General features: G+C 30.4%; 1 protein-coding gene across 7 annotated transcripts; it reads left to right on the top strand.

Moving 5' to 3' along the window:
• The first annotated feature begins 233 nt into the window (after positions 1 to 233).
• On the top strand, positions 234 to 19,899 carry LOC126842554 (medium-chain acyl-CoA ligase ACSF2, mitochondrial-like). 7 transcript variants are annotated; one of them, XM_050579575.1, is made up of 15 exons: positions 234 to 285; positions 384 to 453; positions 2,664 to 2,733; positions 12,700 to 12,880; positions 13,833 to 13,961; positions 14,057 to 14,280; positions 14,388 to 14,505; positions 14,594 to 14,689; positions 14,762 to 14,910; positions 16,310 to 16,487; positions 16,880 to 16,987; positions 17,205 to 17,353; positions 17,447 to 17,588; positions 19,161 to 19,271; positions 19,355 to 19,899. In XM_050579575.1, the coding sequence occupies exons 4-15, from the start codon at positions 12,770 to 12,772 to the stop codon at positions 19,484 to 19,486; spliced, it is 1,647 nt and encodes a 548-aa protein (XP_050435532.1). In that variant the 5' UTR covers positions 234 to 285; positions 384 to 453; positions 2,664 to 2,733; positions 12,700 to 12,769; the 3' UTR covers positions 19,487 to 19,899. The 7 variants fall into 7 exon arrangements, with proteins under 7 accessions (XP_050435532.1, XP_050435531.1, XP_050435533.1 ...); XM_050579574.1 differs by lacking the exon at positions 234 to 285 and having other exon boundaries at positions 303 to 453; XM_050579572.1 differs by lacking the exons at positions 234 to 285; positions 384 to 453; positions 2,664 to 2,733 and adding exons at positions 5,884 to 5,918; positions 8,798 to 8,866.
• Positions 19,900 to 20,558: the final 659 nt, after the last annotated feature.

Genomic DNA, 20,558 nt, shown 5'->3' on the forward strand with positions numbered 1-20,558 from the left:
GCGCGCAACAGCTGATCGACGGCCGCCCTCTCCGTCTGCGGCGCGGTTGTCGCGCCATCTGTGAGAGGGGGGGGGGGGGTGGGGGGAAAGCGCAATTGTTAATTACCGGCCACCGGTTACCGCTTACCGTCGTAACCGGTTACCGCGGTTGCCCCCGCGCCCCGCGGTCGCGTCCAAGTTGCAACTGTCATGTCTGCAACGGCCAACGATCTTTTTTCTTTAGGAACGACCCGAAATTCATGTGGCGGTAATAATACACTGTCGATAATAATTATTATTGCTAACGTGGGTATTTGTGTGTACGCGTTTCTATATTATGTTGTATAATATTTTGCGTTATTATTATTGTTATCAAAACGCGTGTAATTTTTTACGTATTGTAGGTAACTGCGCAAAAAATGGAAACCGCATAACAGTATTGTCGTTTTTACGGTCGCCGTCACAATAACTCAGGTAAATAAACTATGTTGTTTATCGAAAAATTATTGGTTTGTAAATAAATCTTAGCGCAATCTGTGACGTTTTAAAGCATAATATTTTACCAAATCGCACAATTCGAAAAACGATTCGTTGTTGGTCTTGGCCAACACGAACTTTTCGACAAGGAATGGGAGTTGAACTGGATATTTCTAACGATTAAAACTAAAATATATCTGTATGGATAGTTACAGGAAAATATTGATCAGGTCAGGTTTCCAGAGTGGAGTATCTGGTTAGTTTAGTCCTATAGGCAAGCAATTTTTTTTACTTAGGGTTTTGGGGCTCGAGCTGGCGCCCGGAGCCGGTAGGGCCTTGGTATAGCATTATGATATGTTTATGACCTAACCTAACTTATCCATGGTAACCTATTGATAACGAATTGGAAACAATCTGCCCCTTGAAATTAATATCACTGCTAACTGATAAATTATCATAGTGAAATTACTTCTCTAAATATAATTTAAACCTAAGCTTACACATTAGATACCTTTATGAATGATTGTTTTTTACGTATTTTTTTTTTAACAATATCATGAATACACCATTTTTAGACAGATTCATATTAGGTAAAAACCGCTTGTATTTGCATGTAAGAATATTTGTGTGTATAATCATGTAAGAGTAAATATATTTAGGCGCAGACTGAGAACACAGGACGCTATACTTATTAATTATTATCTTTAAATAGTACCAGTAAAAATCAGACCTTTTTATCAATTGTATGTTATTATTTATCTATTCCGTAGAATCAGTCAATTGGTGTTGAAATGGCCACGTTAATTAACCGTAATAGCATAATAATATATATTATTACCTATTTAAAAAGGTAAATCGTAAACTTAAACTAATGTATTAAAAAAAAAAGTTACATTCCTGTTAATTTTTGCATGTTTTAAATAGTTGTACTTTTTACGACAAATGCAGTATACTGAAAATGAAAGGGTTTAGTAATCACTATGTTAAGTGTAAAAATACAGAAAACGGGTTTCAACATTTCAAGTACAAATTGTTTTTTTTAGTCGTAGTCAAAAAATAAAGCCAAATTCCCTTAATGTGGCCTTTGAATAAAACCGATTATTTTGCAATGCATAATGTAAGAAAACGCTTCTTTTATGTCGATCCGCGAACCGAGTTCAACATTCTAGTTATCTCCTTCGACGGTTATCTGTAGGACGAGTACGATGTCCATTCAATGATAACGTAAACGTACCTATTTGTTTTTATATAATGCATTATAACAAATAATTTTTTGTTGATAATCCTATTTTATATATTCATAATAAAATGATCGTGATCACATTATAAGAGTTTAATTTTGTATTACATCATTGATATAATAGTATTCAGAGAACATACAAATTATATCATTGAATCCAATTTCAATTGTGTTTTTTTTTTAAATTATAAATTAAAACAATAAAATATGTGTCTACATTAAACGAGCTATATGCGTCTGGTCGAATTCCAAAACACTTTTTCTGATTTTACAAGTAAACTATTTATGTCATGTTATAACAATTCATACATGTATATTTTTAATTCTTAAGAGCTGATGCCCTTGCTTCGTATAACTGTTTATACCTTAATTGGTCGAAGAAACAGAAAGCCACTTCATACGAGTTACAGACATTACAAAATCATGTCTCGTTCCCATGTCTTCGGTATTTTCGGTATGATAATTAATTTCCATACATTTGTTGTCCATCAAAACACTTGAACCTCACCAAACCGGTTAGGACTTGGGGGTAAAATGCAAATGCAGGAGGTTCAATTAATCTAGAAAAAAACTTAAGCAACACATGTGGTTGTTATATAGCAAAGAAATAACATATTTAAATAAACCCTTAACCGCAAAAATAATACTCTATAGTATACGTGTTTAGGCAGCAATATTACCATCATCAGCGCATACAATGGACTTAACAGGTTCAATTATTAGTGAATCGAGTGAAATACTTAAACAAATACATGTAATATACCAAGGCGTTCAATATAGGCAACTTTTTCACACAAAACATAATTCAGGACTAAATTACTACACTGTACATTTATTAAACTATTTATTTTAACTATACGGATCTATTTGGACTTGAGATAGTCGAAATTCAATATTTGTGCAGCAAGGATTTTATTTTTTAAATTTGAATAACAATACTAATTGAATTGTATGTATTTAATTCTAGATAAATCATAATATTTGTTGTGACTTTCCGGTGCAAAATGGATTGTAGTTCAAACGTTTCAAGATACCAGGTACCTAGCATGTATTATCTTATACCTTTTTAATTTTCATCGTTTTGTAATTTAATTTAATTACATAAATCCTTTAACGATAAGTAAGGTAATTATTTTAAAAAAAAAGTTAAAAATTAAAAATTTGTTTATTGACTTTGTTCCCAAGTTGTGTTCCCATGACAGATATTATACAATAATGGTTGGTAGTACCATTAATTTTTACTTTTACTTATTTCGGTTGATCCAGAGGAGTGGAGGTGTCGAATCTTCGTTGTAACAAGGCATGGCCTTTAGAAACAAAAAAAATATACAGTACATCATAACTCATAAGACTTCATAAACAACCATGGCCGCTTTGCCGGCGGTCGACTAGACTTCATTTCTGGTGTCCCTGGGGCCTACAAGTACATAATATTATTGTATTCGCTATTTTAAAACGATAACAATCATCCCAAAAAGCAATAAAAAATTACATTATTTCGAATTTGGTAAAATTACCTCTAACATGGTTCTAAAGTAATTTGCAAGGGAAATTACATCCGATATTGATATAACAATGAATTCCGTATAAATGATTTAGAGTCGACATATTATACCGTGTCAAAGGTACCTATGGTCTACCTACATAAATTACTTGATTTGTAAACACATTGTAATTTTTGTAAAATATACACTGGGCGACGAAACAAAAAAATATTAGTCATTTTATTTCATTAAATTACCTTGACTTATAATTAATGTATGGTTCGGTTAATTGTTTCGCAACAAGTAATCAATCAACCGATTTAATGGCAGTTTATGTTTTCTTGTAAACTTGGTTTTTACGCTTTTTTAGTAAAGTGCAAGGCTTACATTACCTTTGAACAGAAAGATTAAATACATATTTGACCAAAATAAGTGTCTAAAAATTGACAGTTTAGATCACTCGAATTAATGGAAAAATGTGTACACTGTTACAATTAAAATGATGTAAAAAAAAAAAAATAAAAATAAAAACACCGATCGGTTGTAACAAAAGTCGTTGAAGAAACCAAGCGGAAATAGTTCGAACTTTGAACTTAGATTTGTATAATGCCAATGTTAAATTTTAATGCGCATTTGGTTTCAGACTTACATAAAATAAGGGGTGAATTATAGTTATAAAGCCGTTGTTAGTTTTAAGGCACAATTATGATAAATAACAATGACATATTTGTTCAGTTCATATAATTAAACGTTAATACAATCTGAAACCTAACCTGATTCTTAGGCTCGATATTTACTTAATAACGGGAAAATCAAGTGTTTGACATTCAATGAGTTTTTATTTGGACGCGTTATTTGATCTGAATTATTATGAAAGTACAGTATTTATAATGCAATTAACATTGAATAACTTTTTAGAGTAACTGGTTGAAACGAATATGAGGAGCCTAAATGCCGAGACAAGGACAGTTAAAATTATGTATTTGGTAATTGATTCGATCCATCATAGAATTTGACAGAATACCTTTTGCGGAAATTTCGTGTGCAGCTTAAAAATATCAACGGAAATTGGCACCAGATGTGCTAAATTCTAGAATAGTAAATATTTGGCAACCTTATTTAAAATGGTACTAAGTTATCCTACCAATTAGGTATATTTTTATAAACTATTTTTAGTTCCTTCTAATATTTATTAAATATGCTTAGCTAGAGAAATATTCCCAAAAATGGCTAAAGGTTTCAAAAGATTATGCGTTACTACTATGTGAAGGAAAAACATTCCTTGAACAATGTATTATTGACCGTTATATTATGTTATTTCTTATAACAATTATTTTTGTTAAAAAATGCGGTTTTGATCGAAAATTGTGTTTTTTTTTTACTAAAACGATTTCCATATTAGATGTAATTAAGATATTTGGAAGTCATTCGTTCAATCGCTGTTGCCTTATTTGTATGTAATAGGCCTACGAAATTTGGATAAAAGCGGTCGAGCAAAACAAGTCCTTTCAAAAGTATTAGGCTATGAATAAAAGTTTCAAATAATGAATAAAATAAGTATTTGACAGATAAATATGCAAATATGTATAAAAATAAGTTATTTGATATTAAACGTTTAGTTCGACAAAAAATTATTCAGCAAAATTTCTATCCAACTATTTATTTTAAATATTTATTCGTTAGAATCTATAAATATAATAAAATAAGTATAAAATAATATCTTAGTAGTTCTACTTATAAAAAATATCTTTTTTTTAAACTATATTGTTTTAGTAGATATTTTTTAAGACTGAAAATAAGCAGCATCTATTTTTTTGTGTAAACTGTGATTTTCAAAGTCTCTCACCTACTATGTAGTGATTTGTATTAATATTTAATACTTTTACGCCGGGTTGCATAAACGTTTAATAAACCAATAGATGTTTGGTGGTTCCTTTAACATAATTTAGTGGCCCGTGATTGGTCTATTAAATTTTAATGAACCATTCAATTTATTGATTTTGTATGCAACCTATCATTAGACTAGTTACTTGCTCATTAAATTTAGGTTTCTCTGGTTCGAATTCAGACCGTCTACTGAAACTGTTTTGCGTTTTTTTAACGGTATTTTCTTCAAGTAATAACATTCTTTGTTTATTTAAGAAATTCCATTTCATCGTTTATTGGCCCATTGTCGTTATTGGTATATAAGTATTGAACATTTTATTTTTGAGCAAAAAACAATGCTCCATTGTGTGCCATGTGTAACTCCATTCTTCTCCCTCACTCTCTCTGCCAAAATAGTAATTGGTGTTTTCTGTATAATTTAAAATAAAATATAATCAACTATATCACGAAACGGTGTCGAAGCAAAAACATTAATTGTTTCTGACGACTACTATCGAGATAATACTGTCAATTCGATAATATTCGAGCGGTGTACCAAACAGTCTGTGTCATCGTTTTGCCACCGTCGAGCTGCTAAATAGTAAAATGTGAAAATGTATTTTATTTTATTGTTTTACTGACCAAAGCGCGTTAATATTATTATGTTATAGTAATGAATATTACCGCAAATAACACCGCTAATACTACCAAACAAGTTTTAAAAGCGGTTTGATTAGGTTTACCACCGTGTAATTCAATATAGATACACAAATATAACTACTAAGTTTTAAGTGGTAATAAAAGATATTGTGTTTATGATGGCATGATGATGATGATGATGATGATTTTGTTAATGTATCTTATATAACAAAGTAATGTATAACTATAATAGCTCTAAACAATTTTGTTTTGATAACCATGCTTTATACGGTCAACTATGATATCTATGCAATGGTATATTATACAATTATATTATCTATTTTTTTTTTGGTACTAATACAATTTTAGCGTCGACGGGAAACTAAGAACTAAGATGTAGGTTGACATAAAAATGTATTTTTATTTTACATTTTCTTGCTATCACTTTTTAACCAGATTCCTTTTGGAATAAAAATCTATAGATTAGAAATCGTTCATCAAAAAGATCATCTCAACGCACTTAAAAAAATTGTACACATTTTTTTTCATTCTTTCGATTTCTATAATAGCTACAATCAAATGCTAAAGTTATAAATTAAACTTTACTAAGAAATTTTTATCTTCTCATGATAACTTTGCGGCAAACGCATAGATTACCTTTTGCCCTTCAATTATTATTTGTTTGACTTATTAGTAATAGATTATTACCATAGTTTGTCTTTGTTTAATGTGATAATGATTTTTTGCATCACACTTAGAATATGTAAACATTATTCTGTCGCCAAACATGGTCGGGTTTCGTTATGAATTTTAGTTTAGTCTGAAAAGCTAGATACCGTTTTTTGGAACTCAAATGCATACCAGGGTTTGAGAAGGCATTTAAAAAAACATTTTGTTGAAAGTACAATATGTTTTATATGATACACTAATGTTTCTTTATTTGGAAACGAATGGTTTATAGCTTTATTTTTTTTAGCTAACATGACTATAAATTACTGTATTGTTTTGCGCGAGTCTGTTAACGAAAATACGTGCTTATAGTATAAGTCCTTCAAACTAATAAGTGTAATTATATGTATGTAATATTTGGTCGTGCACACAGACCTAAAGATATGATTATAATAATATGTGCAAACCATGTCTGAAAATAAAAAATATTAATCGAAGTATGTTATGAAGTTAGAAGGGGATAAAATTCGAAAATAACAGTTATCCAATCAGATTGTCGAGGTAAAAAAAATCATGAGGTGAGATTGTATTTTCAATAACCAGCTTCCATATTCTCCATTTTTAATATCGTCAGCCTTGAATATTTATGCCTTGTTTAAATTGATAATTATATAGTTGAATGGAAATGAGAGACCGAAAATTGTAGTATTTAATACTACAAGTTAGCTTATATTTACTTCACTCGATATTTCTACATATATTTTAATTACAGTCAATAACAGTCGCATAATTCGTGCCGATTACAATCACGTGGTTATGATTTATGATTTGTTTGGACTTTTCAATTTAGAGACAATTAGACTAAATTTCGTTTAGATAAAATGCACTGGGTGCGAGACACCGTGTAAAGTATATTTCATTTCTATGATACTTTATCATAAATTGTTCGTGGAATGATCGCACGTGAAACTCTATGATTACAATAATAATTTATCCTTTTAAGTTTTCTTATCAAAAGCAAAGCCCAACCGAACTGAAGCGCGGCCTGGTTGTAAGTATACAACCAGAAATGGAAATTGAGATTTAAAAAGAAATATTCACCACTAGAGATCTCTAATACCTGTGCAATATAGAAATCCGATCACAAACAGATAGAAACCTTTGCAGATGAAGCTATTGTAAATTTCAGTTTAGGCTTATCCTTTCGTCTACACGGCCGTGGGTTTCTCGTTGCTTCGCAGTGTTAACGACCATGTCGGATGTTAAAAGCGCGAGTATAAAAGAAATATGGATTTAAATTAATAAAAAAAAAGTGCATTTGAATATTAAGTATGTAAAATAAACCGGATAACAATCGATTATTTAGATCATTGAGCGCATTTGTAGCTAGGCAAGCATCATAATTAAATTGTAAACATACACTAAATGTTATACTTTAACATAACACATTTTGTATCTTGTAGTTTTATAAGTAGTTAAAGTGAACCATCAGATTTTCTTATTTTTTAATAATTATTGTTTTTATATACTAATCAACTGAGAAATTATTAGTGAGGAATATACTCTATTGTTATCCATTCATGCCATATACTATAGTCTAAGTTAAAGATGAATTTATGGGTATTTGTCGATGAATTGTTTCAATTTTTAAACTTTTAATAATATCTTTACATTTTTGTTGTAGTCATGAAATAAAATTAGACAATTCGTTTATTGAATTAAATTGATTTGGTCAATTTTACTTAGATCTTATAGTAGTCTTTCAGATTGCATTTATTTTAATTCGTGGGCTTCGGTCATTTTTGCACTAGACTAATCTACTTGGCCAATTTATTCCTAACTATTATGTTTTCCATAGTTTTATTCTTTATTACCTAAACTGATTTATACTATTATTTTGGTTCAGATCAGTGTGACTTAGCCATAGTTCCGTTGAAAGCTCGCCCAGTCACATAATATATAATATTAAAACATGACCCGAATGATACAATACACATCACAAAGATAATATAAATATTTTTTTATTGTAATACTGACTTAACGGGCTGAGTGTAGTAGATTAATACTTTGTTCGACGTCAAAGCTAAAAGGAAAAAAAACTATGAATAACCTTATACGCTCTATTAAAACACAGGGCATCGTATAATATATATATGTATATAAAAAGTCCTCGCCGTACATAGAATGAATGATGACACGAAAAATTTAAAATTATAATTTGAGTAATTATGTAAATGCGATCAACGATTTAAATTTTGTTTGGACATTATTGGTCGACAATTGAAACGTGTATAACACAGTTATGCGCGACACAGGCTTAATTATCGGTTTCCAATACTTCTGGTGTTCAAATCTAACAATCTCCGAGTATCTCCGAGTTCTCTTGTAAAATAGTTAAAAATTGTATTTTCCCTATTAAAATAAATATATTTTTTTTAAGTAGTGAAGTTTAATCGCAAACGGCGTATAAAATGATCGAAGACTATCTGATACAGTGCGGTCATGGTAACAAGTAAGTGTTAACACCTAATACTTCAATTGTACATAATAACATGTACCTATATATTTAATAATAATTGTGCATATTGCCTTCACTATCCATTGTTTATTACCAATTACAAAAATCGCTGTATTTTTATATTATGTATAAATCAAAACCTATACTTCGGCACAACTATTAGTCAATTATTACAAAAAAAAAATCAAGGCTGGACATTAACGCGTCAGCGAGTTCGAGTGAAGTTTATTTTGATTTGTTAACTTAGCTTTTTTACTATCACTACTAAACCTAAATTTATAGTTTCATCATTCTTAATTGTTAATAAACTAACTCATTTTTCATTATAAAGAAAATAAATTCTTAAGTCAGATTGACTCCTATGGATTTTTTGAAAATTACACCTTGTCTGTTACGATGAAAATAATGTTCTTAATTTTTTTTATTTTTTGACTGATATTTATTCATTTTTTTTTTTTTTTTGACGGCTGAAGAAGTAGGTATTTAGTCTTACATATTTATCAAGGATTACTTAGTTTTTTTTAAGTACTTAATAAAACAAAATGGTTAAACATTTTTAATATTTTTGTATCACACTATCCTCAACAATTTGCATGATTTGTATTTTTTTTTTCACACTTTAGTGATTATCATTAAACGTTCTAATGATATTTTACCACAGTGACTAAGTTTGTTTTAATAATTTTAGGTCAGACTGGTGTGACAGGTGGGGTAAGTCGCAAGAGGGGTTAGGACAACAGTTTAAACACAATTTTGTTAATGGAAAAACGAAAAATGCTTGTTATTTGTTTAATTTTGTAATACATTAACATTTTATAAGTAAACGTTTTTAACTTTAATCGTTGACAATTTTGATTTTTGACCATGATAGCAAAAAAAAAAAAAAATAAATAGAAGTAATATGTACTTAAAATATTAGTACCTAATCGCTACTGTCGAGTGAATCTTTATACATGTTCATGTTCAGAAAAAAAACAGTAGTCATCAACGTGACATTTTTTTTTAGCAGCCCAGACAGGATTATTTCTTTAGATTAAAAGCGTGTTGAAATCTACAGCTGAGTAATTAAATCTCGATAAATCATAATCATTATCTCGATAATGTTCGTATATTTACAAGGCCAGTCCATGAAGCGAATAAGCGTGAATAGTAAATGGCCAGCTTAACATTGAATTTCAAATGCACTTAACCGATCGCGTATGCATTGCAATTTATCATATAAATACAATTTACAATGTAACAGTACATTTTTTTATTTTATATTTGCATAGTGTGATTTTTTCTTGACATTGTATCTGAAATAATTTCCTGTTGCGATTTATTATTTACATTCTTTCTTCAGTCACTCGATAAGGCGGCACACATGGCTAGTTTTCACATTTTGGAATCAGTATTATTCACCAAAATTTGTCAGTTTTTGTTGCTACCAACAAAGCTACCAAACATGGCTTGGTTTTTTTTTTTGCATCAATTGCACGTAGCATAATATATATTTTGTTAAGAGTCATTTTTAGATTTTATGACCACTACACACAGAAAACAGGATGATCATTAATCATAGACAAACGCTGTAAATATTACTTCTCATTATTGTGCTAATAAACGTACTCTGCAGTTTTAAATCAAAATTAAGCGACAAATTATCTGGTTGGCGTGGGGTTCTCTTAACAGCTTCCATTAGAGATGTATTATGTTTACTTTTGATGTCCATGACCTCTCAAAACTACTTCTGTTTGACAGATAAAGGTTAAAATCGATTTTATAGTTTCCATTGAATTATCAGTTCAATCGAGAGTCATTTGTTTAGATAATAGATGTAGCTAGTAAGTTATATAATAAAAAAAGCATGTAAAACCCGTTAAATTGTCGTCGAGAATAATAATGTTTAATTTAAACTGATTGTAAAACAGTGGGATTTTTTTTTTCTTTTTTACTTATTGACTGTTGACTTATAAGATTTTTTACAATGACATCTGAAAAACGAAATGAGGATCTGAAAAATCTTCTGAAGAATTGATTCATAAATATCTATTTTGAAAGTATTTTTTTAGAAAATGATCAATCCACAACAAACGTTAACTGTTATTAATTATTATCATTTTATAGTTTCAATCTTAATGTTTATTTTAATTTGTTTTAGTTAAATTTTGTCCAACACTGTCCATAACTAACATTAAGCCACGGACACATAATAACTATACATGAACAAGCATTGGACACATATTTGGAAATCTAAGAACACTTAGTGGCCTATAATTCATATTAAATAAATACAAAATATGATTCTAATTACCATAATTTAACATTCTATGGTCGAAGGACAATTTATAGTGTAGAAATAATATCACAGTTATAGCTGCATATGTCTAAAAAAAATGAGACGTTCTAGTTTGTCTTAAAAAATATTAAATATGAATCTTAAGTCAAGGTATAACATTGAAAAATACATAAGTAGGTATGATTTATTACGACTCTTCCTACCGCGCCTAAGATATAATACCACGTTTGCTGTACCTAAAAAGATAATTAAATTATTATACTTTCAAATCACGTGCTTGTCTTCATGGATTGTTTTTGACTTCTATCAAATTATTATTTAAAAAAAAAAAAAAATACACATTCTAGTAATTACTTAAATTCATATTAGACAGTAGATATAAAATCTCTTCAATGTAATGTTGTTAAAAGTAGACCTTGGCAAAAAAGTATGTCACAAATCATTTCTAACATTAAAACAACGTTTTAAAATTGGCCTTTTATATTATGAATGTCGCATGTATGTTTATAAACTGGACTGGTTTGTTAATGGAATTATTTATTATAATATGATAAAAACAATAACGCGTATTTTATTATTATAGTAAAAAATTATTATGATTATTATTTTGCAACATACTAATGATAAACCATTAATGTCGAACAGTCTATATATACTTTCCAAATGAAAATCATAGCAGACAAGCTTAAAAAGCCATTATATAAGTATACATTATTATTTATTTACACATTTAAAACAAGTTTTATATTTTGATATACCAATGGGTTTTAAAAACGTTGGGACAATAGTTTTAGTAAAGAACAAAAATACAAAGTATTTATATGTATTTTAAAAGCTTAGGTTCTAAGCGAAATAATGATTGAAAACAAATCTATATAAATATAGGTTTTACTAAAATTAAGTGAGAAATGTTGAGTTGAATTATTTGTGAATGTACTTTTTTAGTTTATAAACTAGTACTCCTAAAAGTTTAGCAATAATCTAAAAAAAAATATTGTTTTACACTTTTTTTTTTTTGTAAAATAATGACAAGTATTAAATATTAATAATTTATTTGAGCGCATTATTGTTTTATGAAAAATGCAAAAAAGATGTTTTTATATCCACTTTTAGATATACTTTTTACCAATTTAGTACATTTATAAAAAAAAATTGTTAATTTCTTATAAACGAAACACTATGGTTCAACTATAATAATTAATAATAAAATATATATTTATTAGAATGGCACATTGGATTTGAGGAAATTTAATTTAAAACGCCCTCTAAATTGGTCAAAATAGATAAAAAAAAACAGTTATTGTTGGCTTAATCTAAAAAAACAAGTTTAGCAAAAATCTAAAAAATTATATTGTTTTACACTTTTTTTTTTTTGTAAAATAATGACAAGTATTAAATATTAATAATTTATTTGAGCGCATTATTGTTTTATGAAAAATGCAAAAAAGATATTTTTAAATCCACTTTTAGATATGCTTTTTACTCATTTAGTGAGCGCTTCCGTTTCAAAGGAAATTATGGGTTTAAGACTAATTTTTGTGTTTTTCAGTTCAACGGGTTCGTCGATTATACCGAAACCGAGTCATTACAGAGGCATCAAAAGCGAACCGTTGAAAAACATGACCGTCGGTCAGATGGTCGACATAGCGGCCGAGGCTTACCCGAACAGAGAAGCTATCGTCTCCATACATCAGAACCGGAGAATCACCTTCCATGAACTTAAACACGAGGTAAATTACCATTAGCCAGGATACCTTAAATTAATATTAAAAAAAAATCGTCTTGTTAGTTACTACTTTGAAAATAAATGTTTCTTCCCAATAAATTTTCATTAAATAGGAAAACGTCATAAAAAGAAAGATTATAAAAAATTATTTATTTCCCTAAATGTCTACAAAGTTGATTTTTTTTATAATTTTTACCATATTTATTTCCATAGAAGTTAAGAAGTCGATTTTTAATTTTGACTCTTAAACATGTAAGCGTTTTTTTTTTCAAGTATTTTATAGTTTTTCTAATATATTATTTTTCAAATTACTAAATTAAGTCAACGTTTCAGTTCCCATAGAGAAAGTTGTAAGTTTTCTTTAAAAAAAAATATTTAGCCTTTAATTCGTCGTGATACTTCAAATGCGTACGAAATCAATTGATGATAAACATTGCCTATCTTTCGCCCCTTAGTATTTGTATTTTCGTTCCCATTAAGATATTGAATGCTTTCTGTTTTGTTGTCGTTTAGACCAAAAAACCGGACAACATCTTAAATATTTAGGTTGGTCTGATTTAAATTCTCAGATATACGAGTTTTTTGGCTACATTAAAAGGTTATGATGGAAACAGATTTTTAATTTGAATTTAATAAAATTTGTGTTTATATATTGAAACATTTTCAAATTTAATTTATTTTTAGTTTAAAAGCTTAATGAAAATCAGTTCCCAACATATTACGGTAAAGAGGCCGACAATTTCTTACCTTGGTACATAATTTAAATTGGCCAAAGTCTGTAACGTTTGTCACAGCTAAAGCATTTTATCACCAAAATAACTTTTACTCGAAAAAAAAAATGTGTACGTTAAAAATAATAACCAGAAGCTTATAAGAATATTATGAACAATTATTATTAATAAATCTAATTCATTTTCGCAATTTTTTTTTATAATTTTACTTTGTGGTGGTCACAGGTCGACGAGCTGGCAGCTGGACTCTTGGAGATGGGCATGAAACCGGGTGACCGACTTTGCATCATGGGATCCAATTCGGTGGAATGGGAAATCACTTTGTTAGCTGCCATAAAAGCCGGCTTAATAGCTGTAAAGACCTTGTTTAATATTGTCCATGCGACACTCTAGAAAAGCCTAATAAAGCTCAAACGCTTTTTTAATAATTACATTTCAACCCTCTGCAGGTGAACATTAATCCGTTGTACATGAGTCGTGAACTCCACCATTGTCTGGAGAAAGTCGATGCTAAAATGTTAATCGCTTTTGAGAACAACCCGGCTCAAGATTATTATCAATTGTTGAAGAACATTGTGCCAGAAATCGAACAGCAACCACACGGTAAACCGGTGACCACCAGGCATTTACCCCATTTGGAATTCATCGTCATGAACACCGAAACGAATCTACCGTAAGTCCTAACTTTGTATTAAAAAATACAAATAATTTTCCACCTGTTTGGAATTTATTAAAATAATTTCGGTACATGTACTGTCAAGTCTACTGTGTATGTTCCAGAGGGATCATCAAGTACTGGGACGTGTGCCATTCGGGAACGACCAAATCTGCCGCCCACCTGAAGAAGTTAACCCTCGAACTCAACCCACATAAGATATGCAATATACAATTTACTTCGGTAATTTGACATTTATCTAGTACCTAGCCATTTTTAATACTTAATATTTTTAATGTTCAACTACTATGTAATAAAATTACTGTTGCAGGGAACGACTGGTACTCCGAAGGGAGCGTGTCTGACACATTACAATATCGTGAACAATTCATACTTCTACTGTAAAAGAATGCTGCTCAAACAAAAGGTAACTTGTACGGTCAACTGCCATAGCATAATCGTTAGAACATTAAAAAAAAAACAATTACATTATTCACAGGAACACCGAATATTGCTGCAAGTGCCGTTTTTCCACACTTTCGGTACCGTAGTCGGTGTCATGGCGAGCTTAAACAGCGGAAGCACATTGGTGTTGCCGACTCACGGTTATAAGCCCATCGAATCGGCAAAGGCCATTGTTAACGAAAAGTAATTGTTTTTTAATTACCGTCGCACGATCAGAAGCTATTTCACTAGAATGAATTTTAATTGAGCATGATTTTCATTTCCTCGATTTTTTACCTATCAGTGGTCATTAGTATTTATGATTTATGTTAGATTAAAACATCCACGCGTCATGCTCGATCTCCACAAATGGAAATCTTATTATTATCGTTATTATTTTCATCAATCACAGCACCTGTTATTGTTGTGAAACGATTCGATCTTTTTCAATCAAATTGGATTGCCTAACTGCGCCCTAGCTTATCCGTCCAATAACTATTGATTTGTCTTCTCTTTTTAGCAGATAACATAATATTATACAATTTTTATTGTCCATAACATAGTTATAATACCTAAAGAAAAAATTGCTGTAAAAATAGAAAATAGTCAATAGACATTTCTTTAGATAAGGGAGGACTTGCTGATAAGAGATAAGATAGTGATAAGAAGAGTGTTGAAAATACTCTTATAACCAGGTGTGATAACTGTTTTTTCCAACATGGTGGGTACTATTGTGATGTTTTACACATGAAAAAAAACGTGTATTGTCTATAGTCGGCCTTTTATGAAGCTGTAGGAGGCTGCCATTTTGTGAACATCTATTGTTTTGTCCATGATATTTATTGTTTTTTATTAATTTATTTTAAACATATGACAGAGTTATCATCATACAATCATCATGTTATCATTACCTACCCTAACATTTCAACATGTATCATGGATAAGTAGTATAGCATTTTTACTTTTTACACAATTGTTCATAAATTGCTTGGAAACAAATACCTAGGCGTTGTTTTCATTATACTAATAACAATACAATGACTACGATTCGACTAGATTACTGCCGAGAAATTAAAAACCACAGTATAAATCCTAGCAAGGTTACAATACATTTACAGTAATTTTAAATAGCATACACGATTAAATTATCCGTGTTAATGTAAAAACAATTTTTTCTGAGATCACTATGAACCGATGATTCGCACCTATGTTAATCTCGGATGCGCTTATTTAAGAAATCATAGAGTTCCCAAACATAATAAGCAATAACGTGTAATAATAAGTGCAATTTGTCGAAAGACGAAGGTTATATGCATATTATTATCATAGGTACAACAGACAAAATCATCAGCTTTTATAGGAAGTAATTTTATGTAATTCGCGTTGACTTGAAAATGATTTATTTAAACATTTTATTTGCATCGTTGTTTGGCTTCGACGAGGAGTTGAGGAGGTATTTTTATATTGGGATTACTTATTTAAAATGATCTTAAACAAATGTGTTATTTTGTTTAGATTTGTTAAATGTCGTACTAGTGCCCATCGACTCAACTGTGCTGGTTTTTTTAATTTAATAAATTATTTGGTTATCATTTGTGTTTAGATGTACTATTTTATACGGTACGCCGACAATGTACGTCGACTTGCTGTGCGTTTCCAAAGAACTCATACAGGAAGGATATACGTTTACCACACCGGAAGTGGCACTTTGCGCGGGAGCCTTGTGTTCTCCACATTTGTTCAAACAAATCAAAACGGTTTTCAATCTCAAACGTCTGGTGGTAACGTACACTATTGCATATTTGTTTGCTAAAAAACCTTTTTTTTTTGTTTGATTGAAATATATAATGCACTTTAAAAAACTTCCCATGTTCAATATTTCAATGTTTGGCGTGGGCAATGTTTTTGTAGAAGGTTAATTTCATGGAACGATCATATTAAGAAAGGATATTAAAGGATGATGACGGTCGCTTATAATTAATGTTACTTAGTGGGCTTAACATGGGCTCTCTACTTAAATCTATCATTTGACACAAACAAATTTAAAAAAAAAATCGAATTCATTTAATTATCCGCCATGAGTCGTGCAAAGTGAATCTAAATGAGACGGTCATTGTTGTTATAAGTGTTATAAATAATCATATTCTATTGCAATAATAATTATCTATTTTAGTCGATTTACGGGATGACAGAAGCCAGTCCTATTGTTTTTCTCTCTAACCCTGACGAAACCGAAGATCAAATGTGCTCTACCGTTGGCCAAGTGCTCGATCATTGCGAAGTATGATTACTTTATTATACTATATTGTACTTGCTAATATTATAATAGAATTTATTTGGTAAAGTAACATCATAATAAAATAATAAATGAAGGATGAATTTTGATGAGATAACCGCTTAAATCATATTACTTTTTTGGACTTTACACATAGGGCATAGGACTTTTATGGCTACGTTAAATGCAAAATCTTATTATGAATGTGAACTTGTGTTTGTAGGCCAAAGTGGTGGACAAAAACGGCGACGTCGTGCCAATGGGTACCCCAGGAGAGGTTTGGTTCAAAGGCTACAACGTCATGCCTGGTTACTGGAACGACGAAGAAATGACCAAAAAGTCCATCGTCGACGACGAGTGGCTTCGTTCGGGGTAGGTTTATTGAACGATAAAGATTACTTTATTAATTATAATATGATTACCATATTGCTTGATGATCTAATGTTATAATATTGTTATTAATAGCGACATATTGATAATGAGCGAAGACGGATACGGCGTGGTCACGGGCAGGATAAAAGACATCATAATTCGAGGTGGGGAAAACATTCAACCCCAGTCGATCGAGTACTTTCTGGAAACTCATCCCGAAATCGTCCAGGCTCAGGTTAGTAGACAACGCGACTCTTATGTACACTCCCTCAGGTGTTTATAACACGAGGACGTGTCTTTCCCATACAAAAATATCCTAGTTCTTTGTACAACATGTTCATCCCAGTCGTGCTCACATATGAAGAAAGTAGATGTGGAGAGAAAGGGAAAGGGTGATCTTGACTGGTCCTTGAAATCAAATGGATCCCTCAGTGCTAAACCGATTTCTTCATGTAGCAAAATAATACTTTTGAGACTATTATAAAATATAAAATACACCAAAATTGTTAAAACTACAATGGATTTTAAATAACGATACTGTTATTGCATTTCACTCGCTATATTAGTTTTTATACTTTCAGGCCAGCGTGAGCAAAGAATAAAAAAAAAAATAATTCTCCTGATATACAGTGTGGTCAAATAAATATTATCACTTATCCGTTATGTTATCACCATAAACCACAAATATATATAATTAACTAGATTGCTAACTAGCGATAAGAATTTAAGCCGATGGTCCGCCATTCTGGTGGGATTTATGTGTGTTATCAATGTATATAATATATATCTGTATATATTATTATTATATCAATATTATACAGGTTGTTCCAGCATGAAAGGTAAGTAATAGGTGATTGGAAATCTCGAGGACCCCCAAATATATCCCCCATTTTCATTTTTTTGATAAGTACAAAATTGAAGATTTCGACAGTTAAGTAAAAAAAAAAATATGCTGTTATAACTGGAATAACTGTTATTCAGTGTAAAAAGCTCACTTTAAAAGAGGGGTCACATCATTTTCAGTCCCTTTCGGCCCCTAACTCAAAAAATGATAAGAGAATGATTAGAGACCATAAGATATAATTGATAAGAGATAAAAGAAAAGAGATAATTGGTAAGAGATAAGTTATGAGAGATTAGAGATAAATAATAAGAGATAGGGGCTCAATGATAAGAGATTAGAGATAAATAATTAGAAATAAGAGGTAAGAAATAAATAATAAGTTAAGTGATATGAGAAAAATTAGGGGCTGAAAAAGACTGAAAATGATGTGACCCCTCTTTTAAGGTGAGCATTTTGCACTAAATAACATGGAATAATTTTTTGTTTTTTTAGGTCATTATTTTTTTACTTAACAGTCAAAACCTTCAATTTTTGACTTATTAAAAAAATGAAAACGGGGGGCTTATTTGGGGGTCCCACAGATGTCCAATTCCCTATTACCTACCTTTTATGCTGGAACACCCTGTATATATATGTGATTGTTATAAGCATATTATTCTCGCAAGATAAGGTTCTAATTCCTACCAATATGGCGGAAAGTGGCTGCTTCAATCTTGTCTATTGGTGGCATGTACAGTTAGCAATCTAGTTTATTATATATATCTATGCCATAAACAATCGAATATCAACAAGTTTTTCTTATCAGTTTACGTTATTATTGTAATAATGTGTACAATATTTTTGGCATCATAATTAAATATTTTTAGTGCATTAATAGTACACCAATCGAAAATGGTTATTTGAAAATCTATTTTTTGACAATGAAACACAACTGTGATATTAATTTGCTGTTTGTTTTCAAAGGTATTCGGCATACCGGACGAAAGGCTCGGCGAAGTGGTTTGCGCCGCCGTGAAAACCGTAAAAAATTCCAAGCTCGACGAAAACAGCATAAAAAATGTTTGCAACGGCAACGTGAGTCATTTATTATTATCTCGACTGGGATACCATATAGTGGTTTGAATAACAAAAACATGCGTTTTATGTACCGGTTGCAGATAGCCAGGTTCAAAGTTCCCAACCACGTGATGATCGTGGACGACTTCCCAAAAACGGTTTCGGGTAAAATTCAAAAGTTCAAACTCCGTGAAATGATGATCGACCATTTGAACGGAAAGCACATATTTTAGCACATTAGTCGTTAACGCCAGTGTTAGGAATATAGCTAGTAGATTTTTACTAGTAGTGTGCAAGAGCTTGGGGCTTTTGTTAGGATTTCAGTCGAATAATTTTACTTTATTTTTGATTTGTCACAAAGCGCGTCCGTCGAACGATTACATTTCCAACATATTATCAAGTCCACCGTAAACCGTAAAAAATTCCAACATTTTTTCTTTATATTATATACCAACATTAACATAATAATTATTAGTATTATTAACGAGCGTATTATGCCACAAGCACGTCGTGTGATCCATTTAGTTTTGTTGTTGTTAAGTGATTTTTATTAGAATATATAATTTTATGTTGGTAAATATATGTATTTTGTAATATTATCTATGTATTACAAACGATTGATTAGATAATAAAATCTCGTTTTTTAGTCGTTGTAATTTTATAGCTTCGAAAATGGAAATCCAAAAATCGTTGCCCACCTCAATTCGAAAAATAGTAAAACCAAAGAGTACATAACATTCCGTTGATATTCTACCACAACGTGGATGTCCTTCAGCTTTATTTCAAATGATAATTTTTGTATACTTCCATAACGAATAATATTACCTAATAATATTACTAAACACTGACCTTGACAAATCGTGGGGTTTAATAAACAGAATTAATGCTGGTTTACATTTTCTAATTTTTCTCACAATGTAAGTGCTCATATTTCCATAACTCTTATTATTTTAGTGGTTCGAAATATCACACGCTATATTAAAAAATAAATTTACATCAATTGTTTATTTCGAAACTGTAATTTGCATTATTATAGCAAAGAAACAATTCAAGGCAACACGTGTGTATCACTTTTTAGTTCCGCTGCCGAGCTGCAAAAGTATTGGTTTAATAATCATTTTTTTTTGTTAACTATTTTTGTGCCTGGACTCATAAGCCATACCATTTTTCAAATTAATGTTTAATATAAAAAAAAAACACACACATTGAAATAACCTTACTTATGGAACTTTGATGATTGTGTATATCTTATGTTATCTGACTGACAACAATGTCAAACTTTGAAAACAAACATGTAAAACCGAA

This window comes from Adelges cooleyi, unplaced genomic scaffold, assembly GCF_023614345.1.
Source record: "Adelges cooleyi isolate 19-005CV unplaced genomic scaffold, UGA_ACOO_1.1 ACOO_flye_CR_arks_rails_tigmint_CR_PRNA_55, whole genome shotgun sequence".
In the NCBI taxonomy this organism is placed as follows: Eukaryota; Metazoa; Arthropoda; class Insecta; order Hemiptera; family Adelgidae; genus Adelges; species Adelges cooleyi.

Bases quoted from the DNA above. Each gene is read 5' to 3' on its own strand.
- LOC126842554 (XM_050579572.1), top strand. From the start codon at position 8,826: ATGATCGAAGACTATCTGATACAGTGCGGTCATGGTAACAA. The intron at 16,488-16,879 runs GTAACGTACACT...TATCTATTTTAG, and splicing joins TCAATCTCAAACGTCTGGTG to TCGATTTACGGGATGACAGA. The intron at 19,272-19,354 runs GTGAGTCATTTA...TACCGGTTGCAG, and splicing joins AAAATGTTTGCAACGGCAAC to ATAGCCAGGTTCAAAGTTCC.